A 25,495-nucleotide genomic window follows, 5' to 3' on the forward strand; every position below is an offset into this window, starting at 1 on the left:
CAAACAAAAAAAAGGTAAACAACATTTTACGTGTTTGAAACACGCCGGGCACGTGAAGCCGCATGCACCACTGACCTCCTGAATCCTTTTGGGCAGCTTTCCCTCTGCCCTTCACCGCCCCTCATCTATGGGGACGACGAACAGCCTCAAATGCGCAACAGACGCAGCCGCCCTCTTCCCCTAACTTGCCTCCAGAGACATTAGAAACTCCCATCCTTTATCGAATCGGCGCCCCGGCCGAGCCACTTTGTTCTTTAGGGGGGGGGAGCCCAAGAAAGGAGAAACCCACATGCCACGTTTATAAACGGGGGCACCTCCTTGCTTTCCCGCGACTGTCTCCCGTAGCGCAGCACTCAGAACAGTAGGGCGGCTAGTGACGCACCGAACCCAATAACACCAACGTTTCTTCCGTCAATTCGCGTGCCCGTGCATGCCACACCACAAACAACAGAGCCGCAGGTGTGTACCTGCCGCAGCGCAACGTACGCCCCACCACCACCACCGCTACTGCCGTCGACGACTGCGGTTGTTGCATCTGCCATGGTGCAAACATAGAGCTCATTGCCACACGCGAAAAGCACTCTCCCACCTTCCAGCACTGTTATACATGCCAGCCCACGCCGGTCCCGAGGCAGAGCGCCAGAACATGGCACATCGAACCCCCACGCAGCCAACTGACGCTGGTCCAACGTGCCTCGTGCCAACACGGCGGCGCCTGTAATAGCCCACCACCCGGTGGTCCCACGCAGTTGATGTCCATAGCACTCTGCAAGCTGCGTCCCGGCACCAACTACAATGATCCGCATCGTTTGCGACATATCATCGAAGAACAATGCAGCGTTATTCACAACTTTGTAGGTTGCCGCACTTACGCCGACTGCCGCCGTACACACGTTGTGTACCACCGAAGAGAGGCTGTACGCATACAAAACGTGTGGCAGGGCTAGCGAACCATGAGAGCCATCAATTGGTCCTTCACTGTTGTGTTGAAGCATGCCAAGACCCACAGTGCTGTGCCGGAGCTGCCGCTGCCGGTGGTGCTCGGTTAAGAGTTGAAGGGATCCCCCAACAACACGACGTGCAACGTAGCGTAACTCCCCGTTGTCAAACACAATTAACAAAGCTATATCCACGGCAAAGGAAGCACGATACCGCTGGGGCACTAGCAAACGCACTACCTCAGAAGCAGTGAACGATGCGTAGAACGTTTCGTTCACTGGCTTTTCAGTGGGACACGGAGTCCGCTGCCATGAACCTACCGTCTCACGCAGCACGGCTTCTGTTGCATTCGCTCTCAGTGACTCATTAAAACATTGTGTGTCAATTACAACCACAACTGTAGCAGTGGCAACAGCGACGAACTCAGGCCGACCAGCGGGGTCCAGTCCAACGCACACATCCAACACAATGTCGTCGGCAGAGATCAAACCATCCGTGTACTCACAAAGTGAAGCCTCACAAACCTTGCATAGCGCAAGTGCATTGCCACCTGTCCTGCTCTCAACAACAAAGAGGCATAGCGAGCCCGCACTGGTGCCAACAGCGCACATGGCGGCCGTACCACCGGGAAGTAGTGCAGTGCCTATACACGAGACTAAACCGCTAGAAATGGTCAACGTCACTTTCTCACCCGGGACGGTACTGTGTACCGCGACTCCACCCAGGAGTGGGTCGTTGCAAGCCTCACACTCCCCCTCTTTTGAACACGACTGCAATAAAGACGACAGGGGCTCAACCGAAATAACACTACCTCCCCCTGCTATAACAACAGACCCACTGGGCAACTCAACTGTGGTTATGGCAGCCGCTGGATGTGGCAGGGGGCGCGAGCTGGCTTTTCCCAGTGCCGCTGCAGAGAGGTGTGGAAGCTGTGGAACCCCTCCTTTCGCCTCGGACGCAGCATCCGCTGCAGCAGTGTAGCAAAAACCTTCCATGAGTTCCTTCTATCAACCCTCACTCACGATAACAATGTATGCTTGCTGAGTGGTGTAAACACAGACGCCTCGAGAAGCACAAACTACTCTCCCTAAAGGCATGAAAGGAAACAAGAACAACGTAGGGGGCAGGGTAGCAAGAAAAAAAATAGTTGAGGTACCATTGTCCTGGACCCATTTACTCTCCTTCAGTAGAATCCCGATTACCGTCACCTATTGCCCCTCGCTCTCCGTATAACCTGCTGCTCGATATATCACCAAAACCACCATAACAAACGGTGAACTACCGGCGCATCCAAACTCCACTCGTGTGACATTCGGCACGATATTCTTCCCACGTAACCACTAACGTCGTTAGCGGAAAAGGACGCACACCACTAGAACGGATAACAAAAAAATTACACAGCAGTATGTAGTGCAACACAAAAGCAAGAAGAAGGGAAAACACTTCCAACAGCATCTTACAGCTATCCAAAGTGCCAACATAACAGGAGAAAAATGGGCACGTCGGTTACGAGTTAGTGGATTACCGAAAGTATTAGTATAAATTCTCTTATCACAAAAGCATAAAGAGGACCTCATTATTTCACCTACGCACTCCGTGGAAAGTAAATTATTACCTCTTACAGTTCTTCGGGCCATTGTATCCTCTGTTCGACGGTGTAACATTACTGTGGAGATTCTCCGTTCCCGGTCAACTCGCCTTCGCACCGCATACAACTGGACACCAGACTATTTAAAGACGCGGCCCTCAAGAACGGGTTTCGGAATGGTCGGACCCTCCCAGCACAGGTAGTCCGTAATTCGTTCCCTTTGGGCGCTCACGTCGGGGATCTCTTCCCAGTCAAACAACTCCGTGTCTTCCACATCTTTCACGATCTCCGGCATACCCTTACCCCGGAACACCCACAACGCAACGATGTCGTGCTTCTTCTCTTCCCCGATGATTAGGGCAACCCCAAACGCGTACTTGCGTGTGTGCTCCATGCGCTGAAACCACCCACGGACGAGGTTCGCTGTCATGAATTGCATCTTGTTATCTTCGTTGTACTTGTAGCGACACCAGAACGATGTGTACCCAGCCGCGTCGTAGTTTTGGAAGAAGTATGGTGCCGCCACCGTGCGTGTGTCGTTGTTGCTGTACTCGCGCTTGAATGCATCCAGAACAAATGGGCTCGGTGGGAGCTCGTCCAGCGGGTTCGGCTTCTTCTTTTCCTTCGGGACATCATCATCATCATCATCCTTCGGAGCGGGCTTGGGAGCCTTCTCCGCCTTAGGTGCTTGCTGCTCTGCCTTTTTAGCCTTCACTGGCCCGAAAGTTGCACCCTGGGATTTTAGTACTTCCACTGTCTTGGGTTGTTGCATCACCGTGTTGTACAATCGGTAGACATTCCTGTACTTCTTTGTCAGGGCTTCACCCTCCGCAGCATTCGCACGGTAGTGAAATTGAAGGGCAAACGCGACGCAGATGTCTGCGACGGTCAGACGCTCACCAACCAGGAATGTGCGCGTCTCCAGCCATGTCTCAAGGCCACCAAACACCTCGTGCACGGAATCCATCGCATCGACTGGGATGGGCACACCGCGGTATATGTTTAAACCAAATGGCTTTGCGGCAGTATCGAGTTCCGTTGCGGCGAAATCCAACCACATGTCCACCTGGCTGCCCTCAAAGGGTGTGCGGCCGTACAGAAAACTGCCGCTTTTGTCAAGTCGTGCGATGTGTCGGACGATCGCGTTTGACTCGAAGATACATCCGTCCTCCGTCTGGAGCACAGGGTAGCGGCAGCACGGACTGCAGTTGCGGCGATACTCCTCCGTCTCGTTCTCTCGCCCATATTCACACGCCTTCACCGTCACAGGAACGTTTGCAAAGGCAGCAACCACCAGTAGCTTGAGGTTGCGGGCGTTTTCGTGGTGTGGCTGAAACCAGAGTGTGAGAGACATTGCTTTACTGTTGAGAGTAGTGTCAGAACTTATATCTACGAAACGCAGGTGTAAATCAAAGAGGGTGTAAAGGGGGGGGTGGAATGGAAGGACAGAAACCAGAAGATGGGGCCTGGAACGTGAGCAAATTAACTGCCGCCTCTTCAGCAACGGTTGTTTCCAACTTGGTGTCACCACGAAAGAAAGGTCAACGCCCATCGGCGAGGTTTTTCGCGCAAATACATCTCAACGGGTCAACAAGTGGAGTATAATAAAAACGAGGGGTAAAAAAGGTCTGTAGCGGCAATGCACACCCACGGTTCGCTCCCAGAGAAAACGACGCTAGGTAACTTATAGTGAAAAGGAAAAACAAGGTAGTATCGCGCAGTGGTGGCTGCCTCAACCATGATATCTATGAAAGGGAAGGGGCCACATCTACCGCTGCCGTATGGGCCCAGATTAGTGCGCCGAACAAAGGCGAAACAATTTTATCATCATCTAGTCAGGGTTGACGCGATTTGGCAAGTACAAATGGTGAAAAACAAATACTCGGACGCTTAAATAACCCAACGATGCATTTTACCTATCTTGTTCAAAATTAATCGTCGCCGTGAGTCACTTTGGTGTTCATGTTGCCGTTGAAACAGATTGCTGAGCATCGCGGTGGGCCCGCTTTTCCGCGTAGGTTCGATTGGTCCTCCGCCTGTGCGGCTTCCTCGTGGCCGGCACAACCGCTTTATCCGACGCACTTTCCCCCTCTCGTCTGGAAGCAGATGGGGTTGCAAATTCGTCGGGGCCTACGGAGCTCTGCACGCCACTGGAACTGTTGTTAGCATCGGTGTTTGCCTCCTTTTTGCTAACCATCTGAGTGCCAGACAACGAACCGAGGCCGCTGTGGGTGGTAAGATATTCCCACAACCCTAACGTGCGTGTGAATTGGAAGTATCGACTTCCGCCAGAAGACTTAAATAAAGAAACGTTAGCCATGGGCACGGCTGCTTCGGCTTCAGGTATTGGTAGAGAAGCACCACATCTGTCTTTCTTGTCTGCTGAAGCGGGGGGAGTGGCACTGCTGCCGTGGTTGCGAAAGGAACACTTCGGTTGCAAGCTAGAACACACCCTAACTTTTACGCTGTCAGTGCCTATTTTGGACCCCAATGCCTGCGACCAGCAACTTCGGTTTGGTGGCTCCCGTTGCCCCTGCTTCCGCCGCTCCTGTAGCTCACGCAACCGAGCAACCATCCCCCTCTCGGTATCAAAACTTGCCCGTGATTCCAAATCAGATCCGCCCACATTCGACGGCTTCCCCCTCACAGGTCCATCGATGGTGACAATAGGCACGTGCAGCCTCGGTGGAACTACGGCTCTCCTTGACTGGCTACTGGCATCGGCACATCCATCAAACGAACTAACACCACTCCCCACGACTACACACTCCCCAAAACCGTCTCTTTGTACCACAGGAGCACCCGACTCGCACACAGTGCCTAGACAGCTATCGGAGCCACTAACAACTGAAACCAACTTCGTCCCAAGCACCTGCGGCGACCAATCGACCTTTTGCCGCTTTGTCACCCTGGTTTCGTGAAGCTCTAGCTCGCAGTCTGTGAGCATTGGACAGTCAACCTTTATCGGATTCGGAAAAGTATCTAGGCGGAGCGTGCTCCGGAGTGCTAGTAGCTCCTCCCTTGTGTAGCACTTCTTCTGCTGCATTGTCTAAAACCCACTCCAGAATGCAAAGCACAGATCCGAAGTGATGGAGAGGGAAATGTTGTTCTGAGATGATCTTCTCCCGCACGTACCCTTCCTCTTCCCCGCCCCACTTTCCCCCTTCTGCGCAACCCTCGCTGCTGCACCTCCTACCTCCGTCCGTTTCCCAATGAAATCGTAGCCACGGACCACTTCCCGGAGAGCGCAAAGAGAGGGAGGAAATGGCTGAAAGCTGCAAATTCTAGAAAATGGTAAGAACGTGCGCCAATATCCTCCTCAATAGGCGGCACCACCACCGAAAAAAAAACAGGTGAAAAATACGGAATGTGGAGCTGCTACGAGGACTTCCTCTAACAGGCGTCCTCTCCACAGCTCCTCCGCAGCGCTAGTTACTTCAGCTAAGATCCACAGGAGGTAAATGCACCCACAATGGGAAGAAACTCATCATAAAGCGTAGAAATTAAGGCAAGATGAACAAAAAATGGGCGAGAGACAATGTGAACGAACTGAAGAGCGGCACCGTAAGAGATAGGAAAGCACACGCACAGATTCATAAGTTAAAGAGAGAAGAGTAAACGCCCACAAACAGTGCCATACCGCGCTGCGTCAGCGTTTAGCGTGATTTAGTGATGCATCTAGGTGGCACATGTTGTCTAAAACACACGTGCGTATCGTCCTCCACTCACAGGGACAAGCGGGGTGTCTTTAAGGGGGGAAATGCACGGAAGAAGTGTATGCTTTCCACCGAAGGTGTGCTGGCGGCAGGCGGTCAAACAAAAGTGACTACAAGATGGATGAAACCGCCGTTGTGATCCCGCTACCCGATAATACACAAAAAAAAACGTTAATTGCCTTCAAGTGTCCCCGCGTACGAATCCCATCCCATTTTCCCGTTACGCGTAGCACCTCTCCCGTTTCCACAACCTGCGTGGGGTCCCATGATCTTGATAGCATCAAGGGCAACCATCCCGTCTACCTGTCCCATCGTGAGTTGCGTAGGAAGGAATGAAGGGGAGACAAACCGACGGGACAAAGTAAAAGATAATAGAAGAGTTGCGTAGTCCGAAAGAAAGGGAAAAAAGTAAGAGAAACAAGGAAAAGTATCAAAGAAAGGTGGAACGGGAATCAGGAGGATCTTTCATCAGAGAGCCCTTGCACTGAAGAATCCATTTATGTCAGCCGGATAACAATGAAAGATTGAGGAATAGGATGGTTACAGTGTCCCTCTCCCTTCCAGAAGCGGGGCAGTCACGGCAACGATCCAACAAAACAAAACACGAAAGGGTTTAAACAAGTGGACCACAAGTGTAGTACGTACGTTCTGACAACTGCGCGCCTTTGGTGGTCGCAGCCTTTCTGGCACCACCCTCCTTTCCCCTACTTCACCAAACCCTTCTGCGATGCCTAAACCATTTCAGAGTAGCGACAATGTCTTACCTGCTACACTTCTTCCTTCCCTTGTCTTTCCTTATTTACCTACTGGCTTCCGTCCCCATCACATCCTCTTCCCGTTCCTCACACTCCCTCCCTCCCTCCCTCCCTCCCACACGCCCGCACGCAACGTCGAAGCCCCTTCTCGCTTGATTGCCCCCATGGTCCCAAACACTTATCCGTCTCGCTCGATACTCGCATCGGCGACAGTTCAAAGGACCACAAGGCAGTATGGCCCGTCTTGGCACATGCATTGTGGCGCTGTGCAAGTACTCAATTGGCCATAATCAGGGAATGAAGGAATTACCCAAACGACTTGGGTCACATCACCAAGACCTGAGGCACAACGAGTCGTAAGAGCAGAGATAAGAAATGAAGAAACGGAAGTGGCACAAAAAAAAATTAAGTGAGGGAGTCAAAAAAAAAAAGGTGCCACAGGCAGTGATAATATTTAAAAAAAAGTGAGAAGAGATAGGGGGTGCAACGAAAAAAAAAAAACACAGCATCAGTGCGGACGGCGCACGAGCTGGTGCAACTTCGAACACTTTCGCCTATGCATGCACGCATGCGAGCGTCTGTTTGATCTCAAACCCGCATCCGCCAAGTGACATGACGGCCTTTATATAATGTTGAGGTGCACGAAAGTGACCGCGGTAAAGGAAAACCAGTGAAAGTGAAGAAATCTTTAATCTCTAACTGTAAATGATCTATCTACGAAGTGTGCTTCAAAAAAAAAGGTCAACCTCGGTCTGCTCTCATGCATACAAATACGCACGCGGGTGTGAACACAGGTGGCCGGACGACCAAAAACAGCCCACCCACGAAGCGGAAGGATTACTACGAGGTAAAATAGCCTGTACCACCTTGTCAGTACTCCTCAAGATCTGTATAATAAGGAGTTATTATTGTTGCTGCGTTACTTCCTTCGGGCCATTAAAGGCACCAGGCTACCGACGACCCGCACGTAAATTGCCCTCCAAGAAAGGTTTTTGCCATCTTATCACACATCCTCCCGCCCGTCTAAGGGGGTGCCGCTCCATTCAACCGTTTACCAGCGGCGCCGGAACGTGCCAAAAGCGAAATAATCATATGAAGTACGCGGCAGACACACTCAAATCTTGGGGTGTGAAGGATGATCTGTGATGCCTCACACAATCTGATAACTTGGGGGTCGCATTCACCTCCTCGCTGCCTACTGGTGTGACGCCTGTTGGTGAAAGCGAAGCGTGAGTCGAAAGGCCACTACCCGCAGGTGTCAAAGGGAGATGCAAATACCCCACCGCCTGTCCTTTTTGAAGCGTAACTTGCACTGGGGATAATGTAGCACAAAAGTTAGATGCAGAAAGGCCAGCTGCAACACCACTACCGGCAGTTTCGCAAAAGCGGGCGGACGGCACACATGTTGGTGTTGCTTCGTCTGATGGCCCCATTTTAGATCCGTCATCGACAGGTGTCCACTGGTATAATAATTCCTCTGCAGTCTCGCCCTCCGTCCCCAAAAATATCGTCGACAAATGCGCGTCCCGCAACAACCCGTCAGGGCCACGTCCTCCACGTGGGCTGTTCGTCATCGAAGCGATGGCCTTCGCCGTTACACCGCACACAGTCGAGCCGGGTGCTCCCTTGTCATCCATTGCCTCAGAAAAATCAGTGTGATACGAAAAGAGCGTACGGTTAGGAGGGTACCAAAAGCTATCCTCCTCTTCTTCCCCCACATCCTGCGATCCATCCTGAGTTCTCGCACCCCACGGCCCATTGCCCCCCACAAGGGCGCACCAGGTCCCCGGCGGGGACACACCGGGGGATTTGCAGTGGGGTGAGCTCGTTTGACGCACGTGTGCGAGGAAAGCCTGTTGAAGCGACCGGAGTTTCTCGCGCTCAGAATGACTTATTGTAACTGATGGCACGGGAGTCGATGTGGCATTCGAAATGCTACTGTTATTGGGTTCTTGGGCACCATATGCTGCACCGGCGAACGGAAACGGGAGATTGCCATCCCCGTCGAAGCCCCCAAGGCGCAGCTCCCGCGGTGTTAGTCCGATCTGCGCAGCCTCACGAACATCGTGCAACATGCCCGTGACATCATCCCCGTCATCGCTGGTATCCACGTCGTTTTTGAGCCCCCATACAGCATCCTGTCCAACAACACCGTACATGGGCACAAACGCATCGTAACACGCGAAAGCATCGCCTTCTAAATCATACATCCATGGCGCTTGCTCCTGTTGGTCCCCAAATATAAACGGATCCGGGCCGCTTCCTGTTGGATAGACCCCATCTGTACCGGGTATGGCACACAGATTGAAGCCATCCAGATTTGAATGCTCCTGTCCCATGTGGGTTTGGTAGCCTCCGTAGGTTGAGAACATCCCCGCGGGCCCCCCGAATAACGGCGGCTGAGGATATCCAAAGAATGCAGTTCCCATGGAGCACAACTCCTGCGATAGCTGATCGCGATTCTTCCGCTGTGCCACATTCGCTCTTTGTACAGACGGGGTATTGACCGAGAACGGCTTTTCCTGTCTTGCAGGACGGCAAATATCCAACTTTCCTCCCCGAGGGGGGTGGCGAAGCATCACCTTAAGTACTTCAAGACTGTCACCCGGGAGTCTCCCCGACTGGACCAAAGATATCACGTGTGAGCGGAGATCAGAGATGGTGTCGAAAGATTTTGTCGGCCCATGTGGTTGGGCTCGCTTTTGCTCCCCACCAGCGAGACCCACGGTAACCTTAGGGACGGGCACCTCCGTCATATCCACGTTTTTGGTTTCCTCTCCAAAAGTTATTGACCCATTAATTATATTCTGAGCGGATGGATGCTTTCTGTTGTGGTTATTTTTACCGCCCTGTTGGTGCCGCTGTTGCCACGACGAGTACATTAACAGCAAGCGACTAACCTCCTCAATTGTTTTTTCCCCATCAGCCGCACTGTCGAAACCGGTACCATTTCGCTTCGCGCGAAGGTCTTCCAGAGAAACATCCGTTACCACTTTTGTAATAGAACCAACTGGTTTCGCCCGCCGGCGCACATGCGTGGTGTTCACAGGTTTTTCCCTCAGGCCGCTCGCAAACGCATCACCAGCTGAAACAGTGGCACCCCCATTGTGCTCCACAAGCTGAGTTGCTGCGTTACGTCCATCACAATCAACACCAGCACGGCGCTGCCCACGCCGACCCCTCCGGCATCTCGCGGAGGCACTGCTTCACATACTACAGCGGTGACCCGTTCACCGTTCGCGTTTTCAACAGTGTCTTTCACTGGAGACCCCATACAACAACTTTGTTTCCTTGTAACACGTGATATGTAACGTTGTGCTAGGTGAGCTTCGCCAGTGATGTTATCCCCACGAGCAAATGAAAGGTACAAAGAAGCAATTAATAGTCAGAAGAAATAAGCACAAAAATCAGCATCACAAACATAAACTCGCGGAAGAAAATTCATGTGCCCACATGAATCTCAGTAAACTCTGCAGCACGTAGAGTATGCTGTAACTGCACTTCACAAGGAATAGCAGAATACAAAAAAAAAAAGACTTCACCTAAGCCGTTAATTTATGCAGTACTCACTGAAGCAGACAATGGTGGAAAAGAATCTGCTGTAACCCAATGGGAGGACGCTCAGAAGGAAAAAACAAATAACGGCTTAAATGAGCAAACCACTAAAACGGAACCCCATGTTCTGTAGACGTAACCTGTGGAAACGCCAGAGATTAGTGGACTCGAGTCATCAGCATTGCTACTGTCCAGAACATCTGTTACGACATGCCGTTCGGCACACACTATTTTTTTAGAAAAAGATGCGAAGCAGTAACTTTTAACCACAAATGAGTGGCTCCGCGTCGAGAACCGTTTCCTGACAAATGACGAGCCGTAACGAGGATAAAATGCAGCACATGAACGATTCCCCTCATTTAAAAGAACATTATGAGTGAGGTACCAGTGGTGCCACATCTACATCTAAGAGATGGTTTATGCACCCCAACGTAATTTGCAAATATCAACGATATATGATCGTTTTTTGTTGTTGTTGTTTTTCTGTGAAGGGAGAGGGGGAAAGCAACATACGCGGTACATGTATATATGCTTTAATATTGATAAACGGTGAGTCGCGTGCGCGACTTCAGAAGAAGGACGACGTCACCGCACGGCGTCCCCAACTCCTGCGAACGCGTTTGTTGCTCTCACTCGGAAAGAGCTGTCATTCATCCGGAAACCCTAGCGGAAAATCACCACGGAAAGGTGGCGTCGGCACGACAAACAATCCACAAGGTTAGAGAGAGGTGAGAGTGTCACACGCCTCAATAGTTACAGTGAAACCACCTAGAAACACCTCAAAACTATATGGCAACGGATATGCATCCGCAAGGTTATGATATGGTTCTGAACGGTAAGTATAAAAATGCAAAACACGCACGCAGCCAATATGCACAAAAAAGTCTTAGTAATTACCGCACTCACCCGAAACCAAAATCTCGAAGTCGTTTGTACACCTCGTCCCGAAGCTGATAAATACCCAGGCTCTCCAAATTCATCACATGAGTTATTGCATACCATAACTAACCACACATATGCGTACATTATTACTGCGCCAAGCCTCGTGTCACGATTACCAAAGTTTCATTAATATTGAGCATAGAAACGGTGAGAATCGATCGTACATCAATTTTAAATAGTGCGATCACACGCTGTGTGTCGAGTTAACGATCAGAAGCTGACTACTGTCCCCGTGAAAGGGAAACTTGCACGCGAAACTGCACCTTGACCTCCACCACCGAAACGGAACGTGAGCATCCATGAGTGACCAAATGAAGCCACGGTACCTCTGCATGTATGAATCACATGTCACAGAAGGTGAGACGTACATAAATAAGAAAACGAGGACTCCTCGTATAGAAAGGATTATTAGTACATTACTTGCATTTCCCCCGTTGTAGCCAGTTTTGTTGTTGTTTAGTCAAAGTCTCTAGACAGCAGACCACCCCGTAGAGTGGCATAAGGAACCATGAGAAAAGAGCAGCATGCAAGCAACGGAGCCAACAAGTACTTGAATACCAGTAGCTCCCCCAGCCGCCATGACAACCCGACAGATGCCACACCCTTCTGTGGACCATATTAAAGACCTCATTTAAGATTTGACACGTTAACGCCGTATGTTATGCTTCAGCCAATCGAATTTGCGGAATGTCTGCAAAATTATCCCCATATTTCCTCAAAACACGATGCTGTTGTTTCCGAGTCAGTAGGGATCGCACCTCTACACCATAGGCAGCAGATGATTTCCATATCTTATGGGGAACACGACAACCTCAACATAAACACGATTCATCTTATCCAGTCACGGCGCCTACCTTTGATACTATAAAGAGATAATATGGATAATAATCGGGGGTCGTACACGGAAACCCCTGTAAGATATCATTGGAGTGCATATCACTGTTTATTCACACTTTACCGAAACCGGGTGCTGCGCCATAACGGCACAAGAGGGAGTATTATCTGGTATACCAAAACTAAATGCGTAAGGACTACTACTCAAATTTCTTTGAAGCCCTTATCCACTTCTGCCACCAACACCGGCGTTCACATACAGCTCGTAACCTCTCCCCATGGCACAGTAAGCAGGAACACTAACACATAAACAAACAATATAATTTTTTCCATGCAGGTAATCCGACAATACAACAACCCACTGGAATGATTTTCTTCATGCTAACTTTATCCCACGTTGAAAGGGGGCCGTGTCACACCAACAAGGCTGTATATAGATAACATGTATGCAAAGTGGCTCTAACTCCAGTTTATCCTTAATACCCATCATTTCGGAGAGGCAGCAGACTAGTGTTTTACAAACTTAAAAACCGCGACTGACTTGTGTCCCCATGCACACACATTTAAGCCATTTAAGCTGGGGAAACTGCAAACCACAGCGTAACATGTAGAGACTGTGAAGGGGTAGAAAAAACGAACCGGAAATAATCCGGGAGATGTTTCCAATAAGCGTCAAAAGAGGATAACCCGGAGGTATTATCCAAAACACTGGTCAGTGATAAAAGATTTCGTCAAGTGTAAAAATAATATCATCAGATGCTACTCCTAATTCTTTTAATGTTGACACAATCCGACCCATGTAAGCCTTAAATATTACAGCACAGCAAAGGCATACAGTAGTCACACAAAAATAAAATACAACCCCAACCCACGTCGAATTTCCTCAAATGTTAAACAAATTATCGCGTTCATTGTAGCGTGGCAACCTCCATAACCAAGTTTTTTTCCGGGTATGCAGAAGGTTGTGGATAGACGAACTGAACGGAATTCCACGCAAGCAAATCCTACAGAAGTTCTGGAGTACTTTTAACACCTCAGGGTCCGTAATATTCGGCGTATTTTCAAAGTTTCAATAAAACCGAGATACGTCACCGGCTATTTCCGATATAAGAGCGTTCTTCACAAAATTAACAGGAAAGGTGTTTCAGCAAATGCCGAATATCAGTAGGCACAAAAATGAGCATGTAAATCATTTTCTTTTCCCCGTTGTAAGGAACAGGTACCAGCGGGGATTGTTGTAACCGACTCATACTTTGTTTCGTACATCGATAGCCTGTGTTGTGATGGAGAATGCGGTTTCACAATTCTTTTGACATGCTCTGTACACCCTTTCACCAAGCATGCGTGTTACAATTCCTCCTCATTTTTAACATATCATTTAGGCCTAGCAAATTCTAAAGCCTGTATTGCGCCAAAACCTACGATGCAGTCCCTTGGACTAAAGTAATCATGTGCATGGAGGTGGTCCTGTTCCTGCCTAACACCGCGAGAGCGGTACTACAAAAAAATGAAGATAAATGAAGGAACCATAAAAAAAAACGTTTGGTGAAAGGTTGCATAACTGGAAATGCCCTTCCCCAAATCGGATCCCACCAAGTAATGCTCATTGCCACGTTGTGCCAAAAAGGGGGGCAGTCGGTTATTTCCCGAATCAAGCCACCCCAATGTCTACGTTGAGTTTAACCTCTGTCGGGTCGGTAAACGAGCAGAGTAGTAGAGACATTAATTTCAATGTCAATCAACTGTGAATTTTCTCGCCCAATACCCGAAAGATGCAAATACGGAAATTTTACAACTGAGTTCCCCGCTCCTTGTATGGCACAGATCAACGTCTTAGGAAGTCTAGACCCAACTCCTCCATACCCGAATGTCTATGACTGAGAAACACAACCAAGTAAAATTAATGTGACTCTTTTCTACGTGTCAGAGTGCACGCCGATGAACAGAGGTGGACTACACACACCACCAATTGTTAATGTCTACAAAAGGTGTCGTCAGGTGAGAAAAACAAAACACTTAATCTCAGATAATTTGCCTCAGCTGTGAGTTCTACCAATGTGCAAGAATTTCAATTACGTTTGCCTGCACCACCGACTTGCAATACACGTCCCCGATTCTCTCTTTTTTATACGAACCCTTAAATGGATAAATCAACGACAATAAGGAAGAGCGGAAATGCTGCAAGAGGTAGTTGATCAATTGTTAATATAAAGTGAAGCTCGAATGTGGGGAAAAAAAATTGCCGTGAAAACAGCAAAGGAAACAGAGTAGTCACAAAAACAGTTGTGAAAACGAGACATCGCAATAGACACATGCCTTTGAAGGTTGATTGGGGTGCTCTAAGTAGTCTAACCTTCCATTTTTCTCATTTGTCCGCTTAGCGGAGAAGTGGATGGTTTTCCTGAAGTTTGTAGTCCCTGGTAGCGAGTTATACTGGTATCCGTGTTCCACACCAAGGTGTGCAACCGAGGAACCATCTTCGTTAAGGTGAGCAACATAAGAATATAACATATTTTTCCCCGTAAAAAGATGCCAATGTGCTTCAAGGTAGTTCACCGGACACCCTTCCTTGCATACATATACCCTTCCACGAGTCATCCGACGAAGTGAAAAGTGGCGACAGCCAAAAAATGCGTTACGTATCCTCCCAGTGTTTAAAAGTGTTCGTTTCGCAATGTCCTTTAGATTTTCCACTGAGGCAAAATCGTCGGTACAAAACACATCTTGAGATTCAACGGGTGCTCCTGCGCCTGACTCACTCCCCCGCTCTGCTATGTTTCGCCTAATTTCCCTGATAAGAAGGTCCTTTCGCTCGTTTCGTTCCAAACCGGTGCGGGAGGAGATGGGAGGATGTCGAAATTGCGAAGAACTCAATTTCGCCTCATCCAAGCTCTTCTCTATATATGAAAGCAAACGATCAGAATCACCTAGTCCCTGTGGGTCACCACCAAAGACGTACTGCGGCTCCGAACCGGAACGGTGTTCAAGTTTGAATCCAATGATGCTAAACAATGCTTCTACAACCGAATCGGGTATACCCCGTACTGCGCTCTGAACAGCCGCATTATTCATGCGAACGGCACGAAAAGTAGGATTGTCGGGGTTTAGAAGAATATTTGCTAAAAGACGTCGAAACAGCTTACTTACCGCTTTGCTAAGGGCATCCGGAGCGCACTGTGCGATTATTCCATCCACCTCTTCCAAACGCATAACACCTTTATACAAGAAGCAGTGCAAAGAGAGCAGAGGAAAATGTCTGAAACAAGGAAAGCCTCTTCACAGAGTCACCTTCTTCCTTAACACGTGAATTCGACAAGAGGCGTTTTGAATATTCATCACAACGCGTGGATGTAACCCCGTCGCCGTACGGAACCGTTGGGACTGGCCAGGACCATTCCCATGACAGAAGGGAAGCAGTCATTCAGAGCCAAAATGTAACCACGCTCAGGCCTCGTTTGGGGGAACGTCGTCCTCCCTTCGAAACCCGGTGTCACCTGCTTGGTTTGTGAAAAAGAATGTGCTCACCAGAAGTGCTGTTTTCGACAAACAACCTTCCTACAGCCGCTGTGCGGGTCGGATCAGCATACCACTCTCCACCAGAGAGGTCGGCAACACAGAGCAGCACCGAAACAGTCGTCGACGAGCAAAGCCGCCCACACAACACTCTTCCCTCACCCCATACAGCTCGCGAAGGTAATTTTAAAAGAATAAACGGCAATCACAGGGCCGGCCGACAGGCGCACGGCCCACCATGAAACCACGAACAGTCATGCACACGCCGCGCAGCAGCCAACAGGGCGGCACACGGCCCCGCCCATCCCTCCGGCTAACCCGGTCCCTAGATGCCTCTGAAACATGGCCAAGAAAAACAGCGGTGTCTCGCACCGACCGTCATTCCACATGAATTTTTAAAGAAACACACTGGGACAGAAAAATAAGCCCAGTCAAGCTGGCGAGCCGGCTATCCCACAAAAAAAGGAGGAAGCCCGTCGCGCCGCACAGGGCAACACAAAACGGCCGCGGGCCGGCGCAAGCACCACCCCCCTCGCCCTCGCCGAGTTTGGGGTGTCCGCGGGGGACGAGGTCCCCACCAGCTTTAAATTCATAGCAGCGAGCGCACCCGCCGCACTTACTTAGCACGTCGCGGGCTCCGCTTCCCACATCTCCTAGGACCACTGGCGGCTGACTTTGGCGCGCCGACCACCCGCACAAGCACACCTCGCTTTGCAACATCTCGAGCGCAACGCCACTCGACGCTCCCACTAACGCGGACACAGAGGCTGGACGCATTTCTGGATGTGGCATAGTCCTATGTTCAACAATGGTATCCCCCTTTGGTGAGATGTCGGCCCACACTTTGGCAAGGTGGCGAAAGAGTAAGGTCTGGAAAATACCAGCTTAGGGACTTTTTTTCGGAGAAATACAGAGTTCTTTTTTAAAAAAATTTATCAGCCCTCACACTGCGACAGCGATCATCCGAATACCCCCACGGGCCGCCTATACAAATCGGGGAGCGAAATCTACCACGGACGCAGTCCCCGCTCCATTTCAACGGTGCCGTGCTGTATCCTTAACCTTCGTGAGTAACTGAGCCGCATGTGCTCGGTGAGGACGTACCGTTAAACACATTCTGCGCGGCATGGAAACAGTTAGACGCACTTCCGGCCTTTCAACCCGAGCACAAGGTTGGCACCCTCTCCGATTTTTTAAATATCTTTCCAGGAGCCCTTTCTTTGGTCCAGCTCCCTCCCCTACTCATGTAGCGCCCTTGCTCGCCACAAAAAAATAAGAGATGTGTATGTCAAAACTTTCTCTTCCTTACCTTTTCCTCTTGCCAAAACGCTCTTGCATGTGCCAGCTATATCGTCCCTAACCCTAACCCCCCCCCACACACACACACACGACGCAATCACACACTCCGTGTTGCCGATCTTTCTGTGCACTCTTCTGGCAACTGCCGCATAAAACAGCGCAAACTGACACCATCGCTCCCTTCCGTGCTGTCACACCCTCCTGGAAGGCGTTTTGCCTTCACCAGATTATGGACTGGTGGGCAGTTTATCGAGCCCACCATTTCGAACAGTACGAGTTTACGGCCCCTTCTCAGGAAACATCATATCCGCTGCTGCCAGATACTGGAATTTTCCCGCCCGTAAGATTCGGACAATCTACTCGTATATTGGGTTCCTAACGGTGGTCCGTTACCGAAAGCGAGTGTCGATATACGTGGGGATGCGGCGAAAAATACCGCTTTGACCAAAACTCGGTCGGCCCTCGCCTTCACACGCAGCCTCATAGCCCTTCCAGTGGAAAACTAGAGCCATTTCGATTTGATATCCAGCTTGATTTCCACATGGAAGCGCTTCGGTTTACGAAGCAATACTTTCTTTTTGTTCCTACCTCAAGAACAAGTGCACCGAACTGTCCCCTCATCGTTGAGAATCACTTCTTCAGCCACGAGTTGCAGCAGAGGAAACAGGGTAATTTACCCCATCTTAACTCTTCACACGAATATAGAATCGATTTTGATACCTTTAAGAGCATGTGTGCTTCCATGGCGAAAAGTAGAGGAATAGTAACACTCCCCTTTCCAAGCTCAAAGCATTTTTTTTCAGCCCGTACACCACCTTCCAGAAACTTCCCAGATTGGACGGAAACTAAACTATAAACTGTGCTTTTCCTAGGCTATCTATTCCAGGAGTAAAATAAAAGGAAGAAGTGACACCTCTACGATGTGGAAACGCAAACGTTGCCGACACAGCCGGGTCGGTGGAGCTTTGTTTTCCGAGGCGCCCTATCTCCGTGTACCCGACTTGGGGGCTACACGAATGTTTTAATGGGTAGAAAAGAACGTGAGTTACCCGTAACCACCGTTTGGAAAATTTTCTTTAAAGGAATCTACGGTTCTTGCACAAATGGATCCACCGGATCCACCTATGGACTGGCCGACCGTTTATCGCCGCGGCAACCGACTTCTTAGCAAAATACCGCATTACCGGACTCGCTTCAAAAACCTCTACAGCTACATCTCATAAAACGCTTGAAGGACCGCGCGGTCACGGCGGGAAGATAGTTCAGTGGCAGAACATCAGATTGTGGCTCTGAATACCCGGGTTCGATTCCCGGTCTTCCCTCACGTTTTCTTATGATTTCGGACATAAACCCAGCTGATTATACGAAAAAACGGTGTATCAGTCCGGTATAGTATAACGGTTAGAACATCTGGCTTTCACCCAGAAGATCCGGGTTCGATTCCCGGTACCGGAAGTTTTTCGCAGTTCAATGCGAATATCCATCCCGAGGCCAAATCAACGAGGTGACCCGAAGCCGCGATAGCTCAGTTGGGAGAGCGTCAGACTGAAGATCTGAAGGTCCCTGGTTCGATCCCGGGTCGCGGCAAAGTTTTTGCACCTCCTCCCACGTCACCTCTGAGCCTAACGTGGCTGCGGCTCCGTCACCACCGAATCACGGGGCCCAGCTGCCACAAGTGAAGGGAGGCAGAGAGTGCAGCCGCAGACCCTCACTAGTATCCAAGCGACTAGCACCGAGCGCGCTTGCGAGGGATGCTTCCTTTTTTTTAAATCTTGGAGTTATTCGTGTATGGAAAGGTGAAGGTCGGCTCCTCTCAAACATTTGAGGCTGAGAGGCGATTGGAAAAAGGTCTATTCTTTCTTTTTGGGAAACTACCTACAATGGTTGCAGTGCGGTCCGTGGGCGAAATATTCTTCACCCGCCTCCGCGAAGGTGCGTTCGGTGTTGGCATTATTTTTACCCACCGTGAGTTTACTTGGCTTCAGGAAGTTGCATGCCCGCCCTTAGGCAAACAAAATACACTTACGCCACTAGGCGGGAGACCAGGGGGAGAGATGGATTCGGTCACGGCCCTCTACTTCCGCTTTCTTCTTACCCTTGGGAGGGGGGATTTTTCAAGAAATTGGGCCATGCTTTCGCAGGAATTACGCCCCGCTGGTGCGGACAAAAGCCACCATCGTTGAGCAAAGCCGGTGCTGTCGGCAGAATTTTCGCGGCACGTAGGTGGCCACGGGACCACCTATGACACGTGCTCGTCACCCCGGGCCAGCGGGGAAAACCCCAGTTTCACGGATCCGCTTTCCACTTCGCAACGCCTTCCAGGGGAGTAACAACGCGTGTGGCTGTAGGCTTCCCTTGAAGTATTGGGGCTGGGCGCCGGCGCCCCATTGAGGTATTTCCCACGGCACTCGGCTGCCGCATAGAATCCGGCCACCGCACTAGCTGTCTCTTGACCGCGGCCGTTAGCAGACCCCCGGTGCCACTCCGGCGCGCACGCCTTTATTGGGATGGATGCATCCTCGAATCGAGCATCCACGTTGTACTTCCCCACGGAAGCAGCAAGAGCTGAAGGTAGCTTCCCTCGCCCCGGGGTGATAGGTCGCCATCGTCCCATCAGCACAAGAGAGCACCCTCACTGAGGGTTAGCACGCTGCGCCCAGGGGGGGGGGACCCGGCTACACACTCCTCTAAGCGGATATTTTCTTCCACGCAGAAACTTGGCCACAACGACCAGGCCAATTATTCGTTACCCAACGCAAAATACCCTTTTCGGAGAGCAGCAACACCCATCCCCAGAACGGCACCGCCCCCCCCCCCGCTAGAAACATTATCCACCGACATGCATCCCAACTCGCAGAGATTGGGAGCGCGCATCCAAACATTCAGCAACAATACGTGGTTAACTCCCGTACTCCCTACATCACTGAATCATTTCACTCTAGCCAAAACAAATTTAGCGTACATATTCAGTCAAACTCCAACACAGGTGTCCTCCCCGGACGTCCCCACATTTACAACTTCACTGGACATTAACCGCGTTAACATACGTATTCAAAAATCATACCCCAACCCCAACCCACCAAAGGCGCCGTTTTGTGGAATAAAATCGAACAGTCGCCACATGGGTCAAAATATTCGCTCGCCTGCGAAATGCATTCTCCTGTTGAACAGGAGCTGAGACCCCCGACAATGCAGTTAAGAAATAGAGTGAGGTCCACACATAATCAAAGACAGTCCGCTCCCGATCTGTGCATGCGTGAAGCAGCAATCGGGTAGCCGCATCCGCTACTGGTATTGCATTAGTGAGGTTACACCGCCTCCACACCACACCTCTAAACTCCAGTGGAGCACATGAGTGCCATCCTAGTGCAGCACTACTCGGTGTTCTATCCCTTCTTCCTTCACTGCTGTGTCCGGAAAGCAACACGGGGTCTAGAAAAGAGCAAGAGGAAGCGACAAAAGGTGAGTCTCCGCTTCACGTAGAGTGCCATCAACAGGGAAGAAGTCAGCGAAGTGGAAACACCACACACGCACACGTGCGGAGCTGGAAACTGTTCGAAAACAAGTAACTAATAAAAGGCGTTCGCTCAAAATATTAATAACAATAACAAACTACTAGTACCCATGGTTCCCATTCTTTTGTTTCAAAAGCTAACTAACATATTCACTACCTACGTTAACACTAAGTGGGGTCACATTAAGCTCCACACAGCACCAGAGCCTGCGATGAGGCAGAAAAGTGGTTGTTGGACTCCAACCCATCCGTTGCCGCTGGGGCTACCAGCCGCGATGGTAGAGGTGCTCGGGCGAACCAGTTAGTGTACACGTTAGGTGCCGGAAGAAATCCTGCCGATCACTGCCCCAGAACAGGTTGCGCCGCTCATCTGGTGACATATTTCGAAAGTCACCCACAGTCGGATTGTTGTTGATCCGCACGAACGCTAACTCCCGCATGTAACCCATATCATCAAAGCGCCACTTTCGGGCCTCCGTGCGGACGGCAAACTCCAGCGGGTCGTTGTCCAGGTACTCAATTTCAATTGGCGGCGGCGTTATAGGAAAATGGAGAGAGCGCGCTTGTGGAACCGAGCAAGCACACGCAACGCGAGAGCCAGCGCGACGCAGCATACTTTTACCTTTCTTTATTAATGTCAATAACTTCGCTAGATAAAGGAAGGGGAAAGCATGACGAGCAAAGAGGGACGACGGTGGTACTTGTGAACTCACTCGGTTACAAACCAATGTATGACACGACTCGATGCATCGTAGACTAGAAGTTTAATCACCAAATACACGTTGTCAGGACCGATCGACGAGGTTTCAGTGCGCACTCCCAGACCCATCCGAGGGAAAGAGTGCGAAAGAAATTTTGTTTTCTTCACGTGCACATGCTTTAGGGATGCACAGTTGCAACCACAGCACAACGCTACGGGCAAATAAGTACCCCTTGCTGCGAACAGAATCGGTCACTTCACGCCATACCATCCAAAACTAGATCTTAGCACACACACACACACACACACACACACACACACACACACACACACACACACACACACACACAGACACACACACACACACACACTGATGCAGCTACGGTTGATTAAGCTTTTCGTGGCTGCGACCTCCCCGCCGACCCTCCAAGCAGCCACTGCAACCGAACACGTCGAAGAGAATGGTAACATCAGCACACTAGCTTGGGCCAGACTGCGCCCGCACATCCCACCGACGATGCCTGGACAGATGGGTGCTGACTGCGCCAAGCGTCGCAAGTGTGCCACTCTCCGTGACTAACACAGATACGTTTCGGAACTTCACCGATCACTACGTAGTTGCTGGACGCGAGCGGATCCACTTAAGGCCGGGCGACGGGTTCAGCTGCCAACACAGCACCCTTGACTGTTATTTCTGAAATAGATTGGGGTCAAACGCCAAAAAAAACTGCACTTGCCTACAACTTCCATACCCACCACCTACGGCACGCCGCCATCGCATTCCATCCATCACACCGAACCGTGTGTTTAAAAAATCATCTTAAGCTCAGCTGGCAATCGCCTTCTGTATCAATCCCAGAGGGTTGAGCACGCGTGGGTGAACCGCAAAACGTTTGGACGTAGGGTCCTACGGTCGTTTCCTGGAAGAGCAGGATTATCAAAGATTGACGCGCGTGGACCTAGGCCCTCACACCCGTGAGTTGGCGCTTGTGGCTAACAGTCGCCTCCTAGACGAGATGGGCCACGACACCGTAACCGGCGCCACGGAATGGAGAAACGGCCGTATGGACCCCGGATTAGCACTCAAAACATGGTCACGCAGCACAAACATTAAAGTTATGACGGGGAATCCAGCTGTACCCGACCGTCAGGGCTTTGGAGTTAATTTGGCGCGTTATACCTTCCCGAGGTTGGGAGGCCTTTAACCCCCTGTCGCCCGCTTATCCGATGGGAAGGACTGGCTCTAGGTAAGCGTGGCTGCGCGTTAAGTGGGACTGATTTCCACCTTGTTCCGATTCATTCACATCTCACCTGCGATTTGGTGGGTTTCGTTACGCTAATTTGCAGGGCACCAAAAGCCACTCACGATAAACAGCCCCGTCGCGCGACGGAATGTAATCGGGCGCAAGTAAAAAAAGGAAACGGATGCGGCAGATCAGTCGCATAGAGATTCAGGGGTATGGCAACGTCGACGGTAGGTGTCCCGGGTTAAAAGGTGGGAGGAGGCATTGTACTGCAATCATATTGTTAGAAAAGCATACCGAGTGCAAAAGGAAGGGGTCGGTTTTGTGCCCACTTACGCCACACCTTATGATGAAATTAGCTTCAAATAAACGTAGTCTCTCTGTGTGTGACAAACGACCATACAGTCCCGTTCGAAATGACTCACAGAAATGGCAAACGCGGAACTCAGTTTTACAAAGCACAGTACATCATTTCTTGGTTTATTTATTTTTTTTGAAATACGTACGATATGCGTTTGGTCGTGTGGGCGCAACACCCTTGTAACAGGACGTGTGCATTTCTACTCTTGCTTCCTGTTGTTACTCAACAAAGTGGGGGGAAAGGCCCTTGCGCCTGGGAAGGGAAAGCCGACCCTGCTCCGAAAGCGATTTTCCCTGCAGGCATTACTGCCTTCTCTCCCAACGAGCAACAGTTGACGGAGCTACCGTCTAGGAGTGGATTACGCGATTCCCATCTATGGGACGGGGCCATCACTCCCTTCCCGAGCGCGGTTAGCACGACCGGGGTGACCAAGAGGTGGCTCCTTTTCGTTCGAAGCCACACCCTCTTCGATGACTGGTTCCTCTTCACGTCTTTCTTTATTCCGGGAGAAGCAGAGTAGTGAAACGACCACACAGACACAGACCAACACAATGAAAACAAGTAGCAAACGCCATTTCATGCTAAAGTATCGACCTCCGCTGAGGCTTTGTATGCACTCCAAAGTAACACTATTGAGTGTGTAACCGCTCCCACAAGCCCATTCAGGGCACATCCGCCGTAGTGCTTTGCAGGCTTGGTTGGGTGACTCCCTTTTTTCCCCCGAGCAATCAAATAGTTTCCGATACTTATCGTTGAGGTAGCAAAGTCCAGCAGGATCCTTTGGCTTGGTGAAATCCACGAGCCGCTTGAAGTCGTGATAAGGGCATGTGTTGTTTTCAGCATTGTAGATAGAGTTCCGCTCATCCATGCACTTCAACTGAAAATCGTCCCACTGAAACAAATACTTGGTACTAGGAGTTTGGCCCGGTGCCCCACGCCTTACACATACGACATATCCGTTCGCAGCATCATCGTATAGAAGCTCAAAAGCGTACAGTTGCCCAAACGGAGGCAGAAATCCATCGAAAGTGGAGTCTCCAAGGGTGGCCGCCAGTGGTGCGAGGGTTACGTCGTGTGCACTGTAGTGGTAAAGCTTAAGCGTCGTTGTGCCATTCATGCGACTCTCAGCATTGAACAGAATTCGTTGCGCCAAGTCCTGTCCTTGACTGCCCATGTTTACGTGTGTTTTGTCAGAACTGTTATACCCAAATTCCTCCCTGAAGCAAAATTCTGTCACATTGCGTAACTGCTTCACATGTTGCAACAATAGCGGATGCTTAGCAATCCGCCCGTCGGCCTCCATAGAAGCACCTATGTCAAACAATGTTTGGGCACATTTACACCTGTCTTCTGGATTGGCACACATACCCTCACTGAATACCTCCTTAGAAATGGACAGAAGCGTATCGTATTTAATGAATTTGTCGGTCGTGGGGTTGCACACGTTCCGCCACCACTCAACGTCCAAATTCAAAAAAGCGTAGGTATATGGGTTGCTGTAGCTGCGCTGCAGAACGTTTCCGCGATCATACCTAGTGTAGACAACTGGAAAGAAGGTATTCTCGTCTGGAAACAAGCCCTTCAGAAGACCTTCTGCGCTTTGGATCGTTCGATTAACATAAGTTGACTCGGTGTGAGACACACTAAGATTGTAGCTTGTTGACGGGAAGAAAGGCACCGAACTGGCATTATTGTAGTGCTCGCGCAAGAACTTTCCCGTATTAATTAGCATCGTTAAACCCTCACGAGTTAGAGATCCACACGGCTCGCCACCGCATATCTCGGTTGCGTTGTGTGGTACAAGGGGATACCTAGCTCCATGGCGATGCACCAGCTGAACAAGGTGTAGCGTTTTGGTTGGTTGTGCAGCGTATGAATGTATGTGCAGGAAGGTGAAAAACACACAAACCACAGCCAGGTTAACCCAAGAGCCCTTTCTCTCCTTCATTGTTTAACCTAACTGGACACCTTAAGAGAACTCAAAAGCGCATGGCGTTAAGTTTACCTGTCCATTAGCACAACACTTCTGGATTACAGAAATATGAAAAATAAAACAGACTATCACATAAACTACCCAGCACTAATGTGGTCTGGTCCCACATAGAAACACTGCCACGATATGCAAAAAAACTCTGTTGGAATAGTGCTTCTCAACATCGGAAGCCTAACCTTGTGGTCGTCTTCCCTCAAACGTACGAGCGATGCGGGTATCAAGGGAACAGCAAAAGCAAAAACACACCTTTCACACAATACACGGGAAACTTGACGGCAGATATGGTGGCCGATGGGGAATCTAAGCACCATCGGGGGCACACCCTCCGGTCTCGAGTTGTGAGATTCTTGATTCTGCAAGGGCCCGTCTACGAACAGACGCGCGACGCTGCACATTTGGAGACGCACCCATTCAACGGCCCGCACGTGGTCTGCACCGACGTTGAATTGACAAAAGGGGAATAAACTGTAACGTTCCAATACGAGGCATGGGCAACATCGGGAGGTGTACAGCCGGGTAGAATCCACATGGCATTCGACGAT

The 25,495-nt window shown here is 50.2% G+C and overlaps 6 protein-coding genes and 3 non-coding genes across 9 annotated transcripts, besides 2 other annotated features; 3 read left to right on the forward strand and 6 right to left on the reverse strand.

Annotated features, from left to right (window-relative positions):
• Positions 1 to 353: 353 nt before the first annotated feature.
• Positions 354 to 1,934, reverse strand: Tb11.01.4650 (hypothetical protein, conserved; the record flags this gene model as incomplete). Its single annotated transcript, XM_824272.1, has 1 exon — positions 354 to 1,934. The coding sequence occupies one exon, from the start codon at positions 1,932 to 1,934 to the stop codon at positions 354 to 356; it is 1,581 nt and encodes a 526-aa protein (XP_829365.1).
• Positions 1,935 to 2,666: 732 nt separating this feature from the next.
• Positions 2,667 to 3,881, reverse strand: Tb11.01.4660 (elongation factor 1 gamma, putative; the record flags this gene model as incomplete). The annotated part of the gene is made up of 1 exon (XM_824273.1): positions 2,667 to 3,881. The coding sequence occupies one exon, from the start codon at positions 3,879 to 3,881 to the stop codon at positions 2,667 to 2,669; it is 1,215 nt and encodes a 404-aa protein (XP_829366.1).
• A 606-nt stretch (positions 3,882 to 4,487) lies between these two features.
• Positions 4,488 to 5,573, reverse strand: Tb11.01.4680 (hypothetical protein, conserved; the record flags this gene model as incomplete). Its single annotated transcript, XM_824274.1, has 1 exon — positions 4,488 to 5,573. The coding sequence occupies one exon, from the start codon at positions 5,571 to 5,573 to the stop codon at positions 4,488 to 4,490; it is 1,086 nt and encodes a 361-aa protein (XP_829367.1).
• Positions 5,574 to 7,090: 1,517 nt separating this feature from the next.
• Positions 7,091 to 7,115: a microsatellite.
• Positions 7,116 to 8,086: 971 nt separating this feature from the next.
• On the reverse strand, positions 8,087 to 9,880 carry Tb11.01.4690 (hypothetical protein, conserved; the record flags this gene model as incomplete). Its single annotated transcript, XM_824275.1, has 1 exon — positions 8,087 to 9,880. The coding sequence occupies one exon, from the start codon at positions 9,878 to 9,880 to the stop codon at positions 8,087 to 8,089; it is 1,794 nt and encodes a 597-aa protein (XP_829368.1).
• A 4,720-nt stretch (positions 9,881 to 14,600) lies between these two features.
• Tb11.01.4700 (hypothetical protein, conserved) lies at positions 14,601 to 15,539 on the reverse strand (the record flags this gene model as incomplete). Its single annotated transcript, XM_824276.1, has 1 exon — positions 14,601 to 15,539. The coding sequence occupies one exon, from the start codon at positions 15,537 to 15,539 to the stop codon at positions 14,601 to 14,603; it is 939 nt and encodes a 312-aa protein (XP_829369.1).
• Positions 15,540 to 18,392: 2,853 nt separating this feature from the next.
• On the forward strand, positions 18,393 to 18,463 carry Tb11_tRNA_His_1. The gene has a single exon. It is a non-coding gene; the product is annotated as a tRNA-His (tRNA).
• Positions 18,464 to 18,524: 61 nt separating this feature from the next.
• Positions 18,525 to 18,596, forward strand: Tb11_tRNA_Glu_1. The gene has a single exon. It is a non-coding gene; the product is annotated as a tRNA-Glu (tRNA).
• A 59-nt stretch (positions 18,597 to 18,655) lies between these two features.
• Tb11_tRNA_Phe_1 lies at positions 18,656 to 18,728 on the forward strand. Its single transcript has one exon. It is a non-coding gene; the product is annotated as a tRNA-Phe (tRNA).
• A 2,915-nt stretch (positions 18,729 to 21,643) lies between these two features.
• Positions 21,644 to 21,726: a microsatellite.
• Positions 21,727 to 23,333: 1,607 nt separating this feature from the next.
• Tb11.01.4701 (membrane-bound acid phosphatase 1 precursor) lies at positions 23,334 to 24,908 on the reverse strand (the record flags this gene model as incomplete). Its single annotated transcript, XM_824277.1, has 1 exon — positions 23,334 to 24,908. One exon carries the CDS (start codon positions 24,906 to 24,908, stop codon positions 23,334 to 23,336), a length of 1,575 nt encoding a protein of 524 aa, XP_829370.1.
• Positions 24,909 to 25,495: the final 587 nt, after the last annotated feature.

This window comes from Trypanosoma brucei (assembly GCF_000002445.2).
Source record: "Trypanosoma brucei brucei TREU927 chromosome 11 chr11_scaffold01 genomic scaffold, whole genome shotgun sequence".
Taxonomy (NCBI): domain Eukaryota; phylum Euglenozoa; class Kinetoplastea; order Trypanosomatida; family Trypanosomatidae; genus Trypanosoma; species Trypanosoma brucei.